The sequence below is a fragment of the Epinephelus moara genome, chromosome 8 (assembly GCF_006386435.1).
Source record: "Epinephelus moara isolate mb chromosome 8, YSFRI_EMoa_1.0, whole genome shotgun sequence".
NCBI classification, from domain to species: Eukaryota; Metazoa; Chordata; class Actinopteri; order Perciformes; family Serranidae; genus Epinephelus; species Epinephelus moara.
Window position 1 is genome coordinate 28,426,793 of NC_065513.1, and position 16,048 is coordinate 28,442,840.

Consider the following 16,048-nt stretch of genomic DNA (forward strand, 5'->3'; position numbering starts at 1 on the left):
ATGCAAGCTGCGCACAGTACGCTGGAACCAGTAGCCCTCTTTCCTAATAGCGAGATTGCTACTGGTTCGAGCCCTGCTGTGCACAGCGCTGGAACCAGTAGCCCTACTGGTTCCAGCGCTGCGCACAGTAGGGCTGGAACCAGTAGCCCTCTTGCCTAACAGCAAGATTGCTACTGGTTCCAGTCAGCTTGCATGTTCTCCCCCTGTAGCTGCCTAACAGCAAGAAGGCTCAGCAAGAGGGCTCTTGCCTAACAGCAAGGGGGCTACTGGTTCGAGCGCTTTGCACAGTAGGGCTGGAACCAGTAGCCCTCTTGCCCTAACAACAAGAGGGCTACTGGTTCGTGCCGCCGAATGGAAACTATGAATATTGTTGTTTGTCCCGTTCAGTATATTTCTAGTGGTAGCAGGTTGCAGTCGCAGCTGTCAAGTTTGCCAGCGATGACCTGGACACACACAGGAAGCAATACTGAAGCAATGAAGCAGACATACAAGCCTGCTTTCAGCAGACCTTTAGCATAGCTACGCCACCAACTTCTGGTCTGACCTACAGCCGCAGGTGCCTCCGCAGCTGGAACCTCGACAGATGGAGCTTCAGCGGTTGGAGCCTCGACAGATGGAGCTTCAGCAGTTGGAGCCTCGAGAGCTGCAGCCTCAACAGCTGGAGTTTCTGCAGTTGGAGCCTCAGCGGTTGGAGCCTCAACAGCTGCAGTCTCAACAGCTGGAGTTTCTGCAGTTGGAGCCTCGAGAGCTACAGCCTCAACAGCTGGTGCTGCTGCAGTTGGAGCCTCGACAGCAGGAGCCTCTGAGAGGCTCTGACTTGTCTGAGCCTCAGGTGTGGTATCCAGTAGGCTCTGTTCGCTCTGCTCCTCACATGTATTTTCTGCCAAAATCCTAAATCTGTTGCTGACATTCTCAACCTCAACTAAAATCTCTTCCTCCTGCCTCATGTATTGCAGGTTACTAAGGTTGATGATTGTCTTTTTTAAGTCTATCTGGAGGAAAAGCTCCTCTGTCATCAGCTCTAACTCAGATTTAAAATGGGTCAGCTGCTGAATGACCACATTTTTATCCTTAATGACTTCCTCCAGTTCTTGTATGTGACTCTGAAAATCACGCCTTTCTAACAACTGACTTTCAATTTCTGCTCTTGCAGGTTTAAGTTCTGCTGTCAGGCTTTTCTCTTTTTGCTGCAGGCAATGAACTTCTGCCCGCAGATCATCAATCTCGGTCTGTTGATTATCTAAGTCTAAGTTTTGGCACGTTATCCTGCTTTGCATACTACAAATTTGCATCTGTGCATTTTTCAGTTTGTCCAGCAGGATCAGTTTCTCCCTCTCTAGCTCTCTGAAATAGGTATCACCTCTGTCCCTCATTTCACTTATCTTCAGCTGAAGTGACCTGTTTTCTAACGTCAGCGTTTCCTGCACCCTGTCTGTCTCAGCCCTGGCTGTCTGGAGTTGTTCCTGGAGGTCTTGCACATATGTGTCCAGGTCTGTGATCTGGTAATTGAGATGTCTTTCATTGTTCTTATATTCCTGGAGTGATTGTCTCAACTTTTCAATCTCTGACAGGTAGCGGCAATGTGATGTTTCCACCTCAGGACAACACTGATCAGCGTGGACCTTATCCTGAGACATCTTGTTAATGCTGATATGGCAGCAGGTAAATCCTTCAATCCTTTCCTCCCGCACGGGAGAAACCTGTCTCTGTGTCAGGAATGAGGGGTATTTCTGAACTTTTCAGATTCGTAATATGATGTTATTCGTGACGCCCCCCGTCTCACCCCCACGCGCATGCGCACGAATGTGATTGGTGCAGCTCGGTTTCATGAGCATCATTACTGATAGCAAATTCAAATTGTGCTCTCGCGAGAACTCTGGATTTCCAGGGTAGCTGCCACTTATGTATGGACTGTTTCATTGCTATTCTGTTGCTAGGGCAACAACTTTGATCCCTGTTTACTTCCTGTCAGCTTCTGCATTAACATACATTCAAACAGGAAATACAAAGGGACCCATTTAGAATGTTTATGTTGTTCAGTTTGAAACGGTCTATATGTAGAAAACAAGACACAGTTGATCGACTACATTTCCCAGAAGCACCACGACCACGTTTCCTTCTTTTCCAACCAGAAGCGTACGTACCAACGTCCGCCTTTACGTGATGACGCAATTTCTGCCTTGTTGGAAGGTGGTTTCAGGAAGAAGCGCTGTGACGGTGGACTGTAGCAGTGAAGAAACGCTGAGTGGAGAAACACAGAGACACCCGGACGACCTCACTCGAATGGTATTTTGTTTACGGCCACCAAACGGTAAGAAAACAAGTGTCGACATTTACTATTTTTAAAGTTTTTCCTTGTATTTGATGTCACGAGGGACCACGCCCTCTGAGTGATAAAGATAATGACAGGAATATTAAGCTAACACACCGGCCGGCTAATCGATGTTAGCCTCAAGACATGTTCTTCTTTCTGCCGTTGCAGTTTATAATGCAGTCGCTTTTTATGCTCTTTAAAACCACAAGCGCATTATTGTAATTGCTCATGTGTTCACTGCTACGTTAACTAGGTCATTTCATGTGTGGCTTGTGTGAAACGGCTATGCTGCAAGACAATGCTCTTATTCTGCTGGACAACAAAGACCCCATGCAGCCGGACTGCACTCACATTCATTTTATTTTAGTCTCTACAAGCACTGTTGCGTAGAAATCCTCCTTTATTTGAATTCACTAAAGGCAATGCTTCTTATTTATTTTGACACTTGATATTGTATTCACATCTCGTGACAAAGGCGTGTGGGGGGCGGGGCTCTGTATACGATGAGGTCATGATGGGATCTCAGCAATGATGCAATATGATAAGATGTTGACATTGCTCTTAAGTATACGTGTTATTGACTCAGTGACACGGAAGTATCATCTGTCATACTTAAGATCCCTCCCTAAATATTGTGGCTGCTGAAGTCTTTAAACAACTTGCAGTCAAAACAGCATGCACATGCACCTGCAGGCTGTACATGGAGCTCAGTGTGTGGGTAAAACCAGATGCTTACAGTAAAGTGGGAGCTTAGTGGGCCATCGCTCCATTTAATATACCTTTCTGTTGTCGTGTGACTCAAGTGTCAAGGTAATAATATCTCAAATTCTTCAGCAGAGTGATAATGAACAAAATGTAATGATTTATATATATGACTTATGGGACTTTGAGACATAACTGAGGTGTGTGAAAGATCTCTGATAAGCAATTGTGTGGTAGTCGAGAAAGTAGAGGCAGTCAGCTAGATCTGTCAGATTACTTCAGGAAAATGCATCACTTATCTGCAGGGCTGCAGCTAGCAATTATTTTCAGTATTGATTGTCTTGTTTCTTAGTTTAATCACAAGTTCCCAGAGCCTTTAAATTGACTGTTTTGTCCGAATAATAAGTCAAAGTGACACGATGAGAGAAAAGCATAAGCAAATAGTTTTTTTCCCCCAGATAACTGTCTTTATAAAACAATTGTTTTTCTTTTAATTGGTTAATTGACTTTTTTCTGTAGAACTATTTAGTTGTCATATATTAAGTTAATTGTCCATTAATTTTATAATCAATGGATCAGTTTGAGTTATTTTAAGGGAGGAAAAAAAAGTCAAAAATGATCTGATTCCAGCTTCTTATATGAGAATATTTTCAGGTTTCTATACTCCTCTGTGACAGCAAACTGTATATTTTTGGGTTGTGGATAAAATAAGACATTTGAGGACATCATCTTGAGCTTTGGGAAACACTGATCAACATTTTTGGCCATTTTCTGACTTCTTATAGACACAACGGATAGATTAATTAAAGTAATTGACCTATTAATCAACAATGAAGATAATTGTTAGTTGCAGCCCTATGTGACCCAGCATCCCAGACAGTGTGTAGTTTGACTTAATACCTGTGTTACCATTCTCTTATGATATGAACATAAATGACTTGGTTAAAGAAGCAATGCAGGATCCTAAAAACCAATGTATAGACTCATACAGAAGTAACCCCTCTCAATCATCACTTATGACCCACTAGAAGCGTGTGGTGCTGTATTTCTTAATTTCTTTTTATTTTCTGTGTTTGGGACATTTATTGGTGTCGCCCCAGAGAACTCAGCTGAGCTCAGGGCTTTATAAAAAAAATCCAAAAAATCAAAAACCCCCCAAACCAACAGAATATAGCGAGGCAAAATGCTTTTGCTTTTACTTTCACTTTCCCCTCCGACCATGTTTACAAAGAGTAACTGACAATCCTACAAAGCATGCCTTTAATAAATATTACATTTAATGCAAACGGTGTGATCTATATGCTGCTGTGTCGTTACAGATGTCAGTCAGTGACGACCTTCCAGACATGGACGGAACAGACCTGTTAGGCCTGCTGTTCCACGGCGGAGAGGATGGATGCACTGAGCCTCTCTTCCCAGATGAGAATGGGCTCATTGAATCCTGGCTGTCGGAGCAAGATGTAAGACTTCATTCACAGAAAAGAAATATAACTTTAGGGGAGGACTGCTGTCCAAGACTGTATTTTTAAACCCTATGTAGTCTTGGTAAAAAGCTAATGCAGCACTTTTTTCTCTCAGATGCTGACAGGAATGGATACAGAGGACTTTTTGTCCAGCTTGTTAGAGGGAGAGGACAACATGGGTGCTATCTGTCCCTCTCACTCTCCCTTGGGCAGCGACAGCGGCATATCCGACGACAGCAGCACTGGAGTTGGAAACAACAACCCTCTGGGATGCCCGAGTCCCCAGGGCAGCGATAGCGACGTCGTGCCCAGTCCCAGCTACTCCCAGCCCAGCCCGGTGCACTCGGACCCCGCCCTGGCCTTTGGAGAGCCGCAGACAGAGAGCCTGGAGGTCTTAACAGTCCAGGCGGATCACAGCTACTCTCTGCTGCAGAGCGGTGGCAGGGACATGGATGTCCTGCAGAGTGTGAGGGCAGAGAAGCCAGATACAGATGTCTTCATTGATCTGGGTATGTTAACTCCGGGAGCTCTGTGATTCTGATGTCACTTGTGAGTCCTATAGTCTTAGGTACTTGAATATTTTATAGCTTTTCCACTCAGCTGCCTGATAGCCTCTTAAATCCCCACAAAACACATGGATTAAGTGAACGTTCTGTGTGAGGGCTGCTGCATACATAATCAGTGATGGGGGCACTTCGCTGATCAGTATGGCAGATTAACTTTATGTCAAATATATTTCTCTTGTGTCAGACGATTTGGTGAGTGACGCAATGGAGGAGGACATCACAGACGAGCTGCCCTGCACTTTGGCAATTGAAGACTCAACACAGGCCAGCAAAACAGACCAGGTCAGTTTTTTCCACTATTTCCTCATTTCTGATTTTTTTAAAGCTTGCATGACGAAGACTGAAAGTTTGAGTTTGGTATACCTGACTCATGTTTGTGACATGATTGGCGAGCTGTTTCTTTGCAAGTTGCACAAGTTGCACACCACAACTGTGGTACCATCTTGAACAGTCGATAAAAATCTTTGTCTTTTCTCCCTTTAGTTCCAGTTTAAAGAGATTGTGCTCACTGAGGAGGAGAAGCGGCTTTTGGGAAAAGAGGGAGTGACTATTCCCACACACATGCCTCTCACGAAGGTAATTTATGCCGGGAAATGTTTATTTACTTGAGCTGATTGGCAGCTTGTGAACAGCTCTGGATAAGAACATCTGCCAAATGTTGTAAATGTTTGTATAATAACGAGCATAATCAGACAACATGCTGCTGATGCATCAGAATAATATTGTTGTTCATTTTTGTAGCAATGATCATACAATAAAAACAAACGTATCTTTTTTTATCGGCCATATGTGAATATTTTTGGTGTTGTATCTTGTTATGATTATTATTTTTTTATTTAAAAATGGATTTGTTGTTTGTCTGCGGCACAGCTGCTCAAGGCTGTTATGTACACGCCGGCATCTGTCATGTCAACATTGTGGTGAAAGCCTCCTCTCTGTGTAACAGGCCGAGGAGAGGACCTTGAAGAGGGTCAGGAGGAAGATCCGCAACAAGCAGTCTGCTCAGGAGAGCCGCAAGAAGAAGAAGGTTTATGTTGATGGACTGGAAAACAGGTGAGATGAAGGGTGTAAAATGATTATAAATGAGAAACGAATTATCTCTATTAAATACTTTAACATAGATAGGATTTTTGCATCTGTTCTTAGGATACGAGTGATATAAAAAGTTGGAGCTGGGTCGTGTTTTGCATTTCTGCCACATAGTTGCCACTTCATTGTCTGTTGATCAGCTAACTGATGATTAATGATGAATTGATGAATTGACCCTTCACTAAGTCCCACCCCAGGACCCAGACTGGCCAATCATGACGTACCACCACACTGGCTCAGATCAGGGTCCGACAGTTTCAGATTTCCTTCATTTTCAGGCTGGTTTTGTGGATTTGGAGCTAAATGGTGTGTCTGGGGCACGTCGTGTATTAATGATACTCGTTACCTGGAGAAGTTGGAAAAAGATATACGTTTCTTCCCTGTTCCAAAACCAAAATCAAACCCTGAAAAGTGTAGGGTTAGCTAGCTAGCTACTGAAGATATAGCCTACTGAATGTATACACATGCTGCTTTTGCTTTTTAATGATTGTAACAGTGAAACAAAGACGACCCTGCTGTACAGGAACCAGTGAAGGGAAGCAGGGAAACTTTACTGATATTCAACCAGCTATGTGTCATCGCACTGTCCGCAGATGACCATTGTTTCACTTCCCCTGGAGATCCCTGCCCTACACAGCTGGTTCAATATCTGCAAAGTTTCCCTTTATATTCATTATCTTGTGTGGCGATCAGCAGTGATGTGGTGGTTCACTTTTACACTGTGATCTGTAGCCTATAGTTCGGCTTTAGCTTCTAACTATCTTTGTCTTTTTAACCTGTTGTTGCTGCTGAGTCAGTTTGACATCCTGGATATATCCTTCAAACACAGACTGTAGACCCCTCTGTCTGCTTCTCTCTGGAATCACTCTTTCATTTCTCCAAAAATATGATAATATTTCTTCAGGGAGTGCAGTTAGTTACAGCGTGGGCTCCATGCTTACTGTGACAGCTTGTCGGACCATCACAAAGGGGTGGGGCTTAGCGAAAGGTCAATTGACAGTCAATAGTCTTAGCATTGATCATATACTCTATGTCTGCTTGGATAAATATACTAATCACTGAGTCACTGTCTACCACAGGGTTGCCATCTGTACTGCACACAACCTGGAACTACAGAAGAAAGTCCAATTGCTTCAGAAACAGAACATGTAAGCACTCTTGAGATATTGCCTCTGCATTAATAAGTAATAACATGTATCTAGAAATTGTTTTGACTGTGTCCTCTTTGCTCTTACAGCTCCTTGATAGAACAACTGAGGAAGCTACAGTCTATGGTGAAGATGTCGACCATGAAGGCCAGCACAACCAGCACTTGTGTCATGGTAAATTTGTTGACTCCTCTTTCTCTCCTGATTAATGTTCCCATAATAAGTGTCTCATTCTTTGTCATGCTGCAGTGCTTTTTTCTCACTCTCTCCTTGGCTTTGCCCTTCAGGTGTTCCTGCTGTCTTTCTGTCTCATCATCTTCCCGTCAGTCAACCCATTTGGCGGAAACAAAGAACAGAAGGAACTCTACACTCCCTCCTCCAGTAAGTTACCTCAAAATGAAAAACCTTTCTTGACATGCTATTTTGATACCAAGAATTTCTTGGATGCACAGTGTGTACTAGCAGACTGCACCACTTCTCCCCAGTAGATTATCAAGGGAATAGTTTCTTTGACCGCTTGCCAGTGTAGTAATGTTTTGAAGCCCTTTTTACACTGCCTGCTCAAGACGGGAACATTGTGTTGTTATCGTGCCTCGCCTTTCTGTATAAATGGTAGAACACAGGAAGGGGGGGCAGAGTTGCCTTACCTTTTAAGCTGGTGGTAGTAACAGTGCAGAGCAACAGAGCTAAATTAACGTATGTGGAAAAACTGTGAGTTGGCAGGGGTGTGATGTTTTGACAATCACCGCCACACTGGGGAAGGCTTTATGCTGCTGTTGTGTGGTTCTGTTTAAAAAAGCAAACCCGGTATATTTAACAATCTGCATTGCGGCACTATGGTGGGATCTCTTTGTAAAAATGGCTTGGGATTTCATGAAAGTCTTTCCTTTTCTTTGCAGTCATCTCCCGGACCTTGCGCTCGCTGCCACCAGAAAGCACAGACGCCATAGCCTACCTTGAGCCCGAAGAAGAGGAGCTTCTCCTAGTGCCCCAAGCAGAAGTGGAGAACGTCAAAGCCATCTTCTCCGGCGGTCAGAAGAATCACACCCCCGACTTCCAAAGGGTGGAGCAGCCCGACTCGGAAACAGGTGTCAACAGCAACTCCTCGGCAGACTTCCCCAGTCCGGCTCAGGCGGCAGAGATGAAACCGGGGCCGGCGGGTGGAGTCGGGGCCTTACAGGAAGCATCCATAGAAGCTGCTGTTGCGTACGAAGTCACAGGATCCAAGGATAACTGGATAGACCGAAATCCCCCGTCTGTCATATTACAACAACATCGCTCAGATGAGATGTAGTAGGGAGCTGTTGATCAATATAACCAGCAGAGGGAGCCATATTCATATTTTAGGTACCAGAGGGAAGCTTAAACTTAAAAAGGGATCAAAGGAGCATAACAGTAATTATGGAGCTATAGGATCAGTCTGTCTGTCCCTACTTTTCCCCTCTAACAGCCTTCTCATGTACTACTGTTACTTTATTTGCACTTTGTTCTGTTTTTATTGCTCCAGTGGGCAAAAAGAACCGCAGAGAGATTTACACATTTCAGCAGTGCGAACTACTTGACTTTGACACTCCTGCTGATGACCAAAATTTTCAAATTTGTCGGCAACACTGCAGGAAAACTTTAAATAATCTGGCAGTAGATTACTTCAAGAGAAGTATTTCTTGATGGCATTATTATTTATCACTAAATTCAAGGGGGAGCTTTGTTTGACTCGTCTGTTTGATCACAAATGACTCTCCTGTATTAAATTATTGTGAAAATAATTAGTCTGCCAGTGTGCACTCCAAACTAGCCAGAAACATCCATCGCATAGTAGAACATAGGCTGCTTAATTCTCATAAAGCTTGATCAAAGTGGTTGTTAGACCATCGTAATGCTTAAGCCATTGCAGGACATTTGGCCATTTAGAAGACTTGTAAAGTTTGTTCGTATTTCCCTTGTAACAAGGGTATCCATGCTTCTTTTAATTTTAATTTTTTGAATGCTTCGTTTTTATGTTGTACAGTAAAGCGAGGAAAAAAAAACGTCAAAATATAAGCAAGACACTGATCCCTTGACTTTGTCTTTGTCAGCCAACCCCAGTTTACCCCCACAGTCTCCTCTTTTTCAACTTCATTGGACAGTTCTTACCTTTCTAAACATGTCTGAAATACGTTAGCACGTGCGTGCACAGAGTAAAGGGGGTTTGATGTATTCGCTCAGTAAACGGTGTTGCAGTAAAATATACTCAAAAATGTAATGACCTGTTTTGTCAGTGAGGCATTTTTGTCATTTTATTTGTGTATTTTTTATGTTACTATCAGTAATACATGGAATCAAAATGGTATTGGAATTGCTTTTTGTTATAATCGACAGTCAATGAGATTTTAAGTGTTGATCATGTTGAACAAATGCACTGACATTTGACATAGTCCGAGAATGAACTGTAAATATGCTTAAATGATTGTAGCTCTGCTGTACATTGGAACTCTTTATGTATAAGACATGTCTGGACATCTATAATAATAAACTTTTTATATATCAGAATGACTAAGAATTGTCTCTGTTACTGATGAAGGAACAGAAGGATACCTGTCTACAGTGAACCTTATTTTTTGACTTGAGGAAGCTGTTGAGTATGCAAAACATGCAAAAATTAAATGTTAGAAAGGAGACACAGTTTGCTAGAGCAGTGGCTCCCAAACTTTTATCCTTAAGGGACCCCTTTTCCATCACTGAGTAAACTGACACCCCCTGACTAAGTGACATATTTTATGGATATGTCTTGTTATATTTAATGTATAACAGTAACAATGCAACACAACCAATTACCCAAATAGTGGATGCAATAATAATAGTGCATTTTATTCATAGGCACCATTTAACGCACTCAAGAGACACCTTACAAGACACAATTTTAAAAAAAAAAAACAAGCAGCAATGTATCCATAGATCGTTAAATCAAACAGCGCTGTAATAAACAATACAAGTTAATAAAATGACTAGACAAAAATCATAGTTATAGATATTAGGTATGAAATCATCATTATAAAGTCGTCATCAGTGCAAGTCTCAATATGTGTGTCACCATTAAATCAGACTGATGCCAGCTTGAAAAAAAAAAGTTTGTGTAAAACGGGTGATTCCAAATATTGCATCAGAGATGACTTTTCCTGATATTTGGAAAAACATTTTATACTCTCTTTCTTCTTATTTTTTTTTGAGAAATTGTGTACTTTTCCAAGGCAGGACAAACCTGTTAAGCAGAGAGTGAAGGCTCTGTAAACATTGCACGTCCTCACTATGCCCTTATCCTGTGAGATCTTAATATTTGAATAACAATATAAAGTAAAAATAACAATTTCATTTAGTTTACCTCACAGAACTGGATGAAATGCTGAGATATAGGCCCACTGAATTTATTCATTTCTGTATTTAGATAGGTTTTCTTACACCCCTTAGACTAGTGACCCCCCTAGGTGACCCTTAGGGGGGGGTCGGGACCCCCAGGTTGGCAACTAGTGGGCTAGACATTAGTGTGGATACACTTTCAACTGTTAAACATGTCAAACATACGGCCTGAGGGCCAGAACTGGCCCACCTAAAGGTCAAATCAAGCGCTCTGGATGACTGTGCACACCTAATATTGATGCACTTGTGAAGGCTAAGATGTGCCAGGCTTCAGGAGCAAGTTAAACAGTTAGTAATCCTAATACTGTGGTCATATTAAATCAGCAGCTTCAGTAGCTTCCACTCTAGTTCGGTGTGTTGATGTCATCATTTCTACACAGGGGTGGAAATATATGTACAAATGCACATGTAATGATACAGCCTGAGTGTAAGGCGGCACGGTGGTGCAGTGGTTAGCATTGTCGCACCCAGGGTGGGGAAGGCCTTCTGTATGGAGTTTGCATGTTCTCCCCATGTCACTGTGGGTTTTCTCTGGGTACTCCGGCTTCCTCCCACAATCCAAACACATGCAGGTTAATTGGTGACTCGTAATTGCACGTAGGTGTGAATGTGAGTGTGAATGGTTGTCTGTCTCTATGTGTCAGCCCTGTGATAGTCTGGTGACCTGTCCAGGGTGCACCCCACCTCTCATCCAATGTCAGCTGGGATAGGCTCCAGCTCCCTGCGACCCCCAACAGGACAAGCGCTTATGGAGAATGAATTGTTAAAATTGCACTTATTTTTCTTAAGATATCTCAGGCTGTTTATCATCTGGTTGTAAATGGATATTTTCAGAATGTACATGCTCTTCTTTACAACAACAGAAAGGATAAATGTGTAGGTAGTATCATTTATAAGTTATTGTGTGGTTTTACTGATCTGGCCAACTTGAGAAGAATTTGGTCTTTATGTGGCTCATGAACTAAAATGAGTTTGACCCCCCTGGTTAACAGGATTTACCTGAGAGGTTATCTCTATACACCTTTATAAGTTTGCTTAAAATGCTCTTCTCAGCTTCTGTAAGTTTTCGTTATCCACAAAACTCTCCTCTAACAGTCCTGCAGTGGCATTTTTGTGATATCTTCAAAGACGAATTAGAGCTACCGGAAGTACAACCACAGTCTGGAACTGTTTGCCCCAGCCTCTGACCATTAGAGTTTTTTGAAGTTAGGCACCTTACTCGAAGTCATGTGGGAAGACTGTTTCTAATTTAACCTCTACTGGGATTTTCACAGCCAGCCCAGGATTTCCCCCCATCCTCTTAGCTCAACTGCTTACTGCACTCAGGACTGTAAAAGCCATAAAATTCCAACAGCTTTGGGATACAAGACAGATTTATGTAATGTTGTTTATCCGACAAGCAGAGTGCCTTGTTTTTGACACACATAAATTACATTTTATGTGATCTGTATGGATAATAGAGGGTCATTTTAAGATATTCAAGGCAGGGCAGGTATTCAGCTCCTGTGAATTCAAACTGTTTTTTCAAAGATTTTGTTGCTTTTTTTTACTCACAAACTTCACTCACTCTTTCTATTTATGTATCCTAATTCTTCCTACCTCCATTTCCCCCTGTAGTCATGCTCCCTGCCTGGCAAACAGTATTTGTCTGACTTTAAAGTAACCTCAGCTGTCGGGGAATAACAACACGGGTTACAAGGGACTGGCTGCTGCTGAGTCACAATGTTGGAAGCATGACTCATGAGCTTATTCAACATGTTGAGACTAGTTGTGTAGTGAGAGGAGGAAAGATCACTCTCTGAATGACCAGCAGGTGGCGGTGTCAGCCCGGATTTGTGACACTGAGTTGTGTTGAGCAGCTCCATAGATGGTGTAGATTAGGTTAAAGGTCAGGCATCTTTAGTTGCATTTGAGTAAATGTCAGCGTGGTTTATTATTTGAGTCATCATTTATCAGGAAAGTCGTGAAGAAAACAACATTCAGAGTGAAATGTTCCTGTAATCAGGCCCATGCTGCGGCACTTAGACTCCTGTTGTGTGGCATTAATGCCTGTTATGTAGGCTACTCTGCTTATATCATACTAGTTAATTTTAAAGTTAAGGCCAGTGTGTAAACATGCACAGCCTTTTGCATCTGTCTATAAAGCCAATCATGTTGAATGCAAACATGCAGACGCACTGATAAGATAAACTGGCCTGGTCTCGGCACGTGGCGCTGCAGGAGGGGGGGCCCACGCGCATCTGTCGGGCATCTGCCGCGGGGCACTGAATGGAGTAGGGTAATAAAGAGTGTGGGGCTCGCGTAAAGACGCACGCACACACATACACATCCCCCAGCCTCATGAAAGGACCGGGGGGCAGGTGGAGGACGTGCGTATTGTTGTGCCACAAAGTCTCCACGACACGCGTCAAGTCAGCCCGGCAATTAAAGCTCCCTTTTCAACATGGAGAACAAAAAGTGGCGTGTGCCGGCCACAAGCTGTTTTTGGTCACACCTCCAAACACACCATCAAGACATCTATTTGGGTCAGGACAGGCTTGCAGGTCTTTGTAGTGTCGACTGTAAACACACAGAGCAGCAGCAGCAGTGCGTTGGGTAACCTGTTGCATGCGCCTGCAGGTGCGCCATCAACAACCTGTTTATTGAGGGCAAGGCTAGACTTCAGGGAAAGTTCGGATGAGCTATATATAACGCAGCAGTGATTCCCCAAGCTGGGGAAGTCCAGTCCTTAATAGATTGTTCCAGAGCTTATCATGGGATATATTTATTTCACCACCGATTCCACTCATGTTTTACTCACAGCTTTCCATTGACTAATCTGAATATTCGGTTACATTATCACCTGTGGGATGGCCGGACATGGATCTGCCTTATAACATGTCATGGAAAAGCACGAGTTGGTGGATAACATTAAATAACCGAAAACCACAGGGCAGGTTCCGGGTATTCAGTGATGGAGTTGTAAACAACCTCCAAATAATCGCATTATTAAAAATAACATTGTGTTTATTCTTCAGAAAGCACATTATTTATATGTTTGCATTATCAATTCAAGTCATAAACACCCCAGATTATTATTTACTATGTGATATTCAGTTGAAGCCAATGGGTTCAAGCTTTACTGTGTCATAGGTTACAGTCTGCAATGACTCTGAAAGTCCACCGTAAACAGGACTTTAAGTTTTTCTTGCTCACTGTGGTGATGCTGGATGTTGACAAGGCAAGAAGGAATCGGTGGTGGGTGGGTGGAGGGGGGGAATTTCTTGAAAGGTTGTAATCTTGCCCCCACGTGGGGTTGTCAACAAGCTCCGAGTTACTGCCCGGGGACTTTTGCTTTCCTCACCCCGGCTGCTCCGAGCCAATGGTAGGAGGCAGGAGCGGAAAAGACCGCCCCTTGCCGAGAAACTACGCTGAGCTGCTATAAATCCACCTACAGCCTGTTCCGAGCTCAGAATAACGCATGAGACTACTCAGAGACACACACAGCCCTTTTTCTGCTTACTGCAAGAGCCCGATCGCGCTTTGGATTATAACTATGACTCTGGAAGAGATCAGCGGACAAGAGAACACAATGGAAAACGCAGATAGGTGAGTGTTTTACGCACGGATACAACATTTTACAATCTTTTATTTAAATGCTGTATACCTGTTTAGCCAAATATGCCCAGTGTGCTGATGATGTGTGTGTTTCTTTGTCAAGGATGCAAAGTGCAGGCGCAGCCCTGGAGGAGCTGCTGGTCGCTGCTAAGAAGCAGGACTACCTGACAGTTGGAGTTTATGAATCTGCTAAAGTCATGAATGTGTAAGTATTGCAATTCGTGATATTTTTAACAACAGTTTACATTTATTCTGGATTTTACGCATACGCATGAAAGAATGTGCTCTAACCAGCGCTCTTGTCTGTCCCACAGTGACCCAGACAGCGTGGCATTCTGCGTCCTCGCCACCGATGAGGAGTACGAGTGCGACATCGCTCTCCAGATCCACTTCACCCTCATCCAGGCTTTCTGCTTCGACAACGACATCAACGTGGTGCGCGTTAATGACATCGAGCGCCTGGCCGACCTCGTGAGCGCAGATGAGACCGGCGAGTCCAAGGACGCGCACTGCATTCTTGTCACGGTACGTTCACCGGGAGCACCCACTCAGTCAGTCAGTGAGGAGCTGGCAGCCAGTGAATCATGCATGCATCACGCCTCTGTCTGAACGCTGCGCACACGCTGCCAAGTTACTGCATGTCTGTTTATGGTGTTCTGACTCTAAATATGTTTCTCCTTTTTATATTCCAGAGCCCCAGTGCAAACCCATGGAAAGACCCCGCTCTGGACAAGCTGAGCCTGTTTTGTGAGGAGAGCCGCAGCGTGTATGACTGGGTGCCCACCATCACACTCCCAGAGCGCTGAAGTGACATTCCACTAACAATGCTTCACATGATGATGATGAAGATGATGAAAAGAAAGTAAGGAGCTGAGCCTCAGTTATGGGGGTGTCAAGCCTTTCTGCCTCACATGTCTGGATTAAGAGGCTGTGGCTGTAACCCCCCTGCAAGAGCACAACCTTCCAGTGCATTCTGGGTCAGCACGTTGGTTCTGGATTACCCCGAGGAAGGGGTCGAGTGCAGAAGTCGAGTGTGGACTGGGGTCAGGTGGATGTGGAGTGGACAGAGAGCCTGATGGACACTGAGAAGGATTTGGAATGTACTGCAGAGTGCATGAATAGATGAGAAGTGGCGACCCAGTTGCTGCCCTAGATATAAAGGCAATGGGGAACTGAGCAGAGGAGGTCACAGAGACTTTGCAAGAAATGGACTTATGAAAGTGCAAAGGCTGGACTGAATCTCAAGAGAGGGCAAAGAGGAAGATGCTGGTCAAGAGAGGGTATCTGAACATGTCTGAATGGACTTTTACTTTTCTTTTCCAGAGCAGCCATCAGGAAGTTCTTGGAGTAAGCAGAGACTTTGCTTGCAAATCCTGATTCGAGCTGCATCTGAACCTGTGACACTGTATCACGGACTATTTCTGCTTTGAAATATGCAGAGAAAAATGCAATATTGATTGAATTGTACTACTTTCTAATGTTTTGTAAATAAATATTTGAAATCACACTCTCTGGTCAGAAATGTCATTTCTCCTTTGCATTAAACCCTAATGTAGCTAAGATGCAGCAGAGCGTGGGAGGTTACAGCAGATTGCACAGATATAGAAGCATCAGGAAATGTTGCACGACATCATTTACCCGGTAAAAGAGAAGTGAAGAGTACAAATGTGGGTGGCTGACAGAAAATTTAGTGGCTGCGAGATTCAATGGAGAGATAAGAGTAGTTACAACATGATGACGCTTGTGACACAAGTTCTTTTTCCAGGCGCTGACCTT

At 43.5% G+C, this 16,048-nt stretch overlaps 2 protein-coding genes across 3 annotated transcripts; both read left to right on the forward strand.

The window, feature by feature from the left end:
• The first annotated feature begins 2,182 nt into the window (after window positions 1–2,182).
• creb3l3l (cAMP responsive element binding protein 3-like 3 like) lies at window positions 2,183–9,814 on the forward strand. 2 transcript variants are annotated; one of them, XM_050050916.1, is made up of 10 exons: window positions 2,183–2,311; window positions 4,336–4,476; window positions 4,595–4,988; window positions 5,230–5,327; window positions 5,529–5,621; window positions 5,992–6,098; window positions 7,214–7,282; window positions 7,372–7,456; window positions 7,570–7,663; window positions 8,182–9,814. In XM_050050916.1, exons 2-10 carry the CDS (start codon window positions 4,336–4,338, stop codon window positions 8,574–8,576), a joined length of 1,476 nt encoding a protein of 491 aa, XP_049906873.1. In that variant the 5' UTR covers window positions 2,183–2,311; the 3' UTR covers window positions 8,577–9,814. The 2 variants fall into 2 exon arrangements, with proteins under 2 accessions (XP_049906873.1, XP_049906872.1); XM_050050915.1 differs by lacking the exon at window positions 2,183–2,311 and adding an exon at window positions 2,970–3,124.
• Window positions 9,815–14,106: 4,292 nt separating this feature from the next.
• On the forward strand, window positions 14,107–15,779 carry gadd45ga (growth arrest and DNA-damage-inducible, gamma a). The gene is made up of 4 exons (XM_050050926.1): window positions 14,107–14,263; window positions 14,376–14,477; window positions 14,587–14,797; window positions 14,965–15,779. Exons 1-4 carry the CDS (start codon window positions 14,136–14,138, stop codon window positions 15,076–15,078), a joined length of 555 nt encoding a protein of 184 aa, XP_049906883.1. The 5' UTR covers window positions 14,107–14,135; the 3' UTR covers window positions 15,079–15,779.
• Window positions 15,780–16,048: the final 269 nt, after the last annotated feature.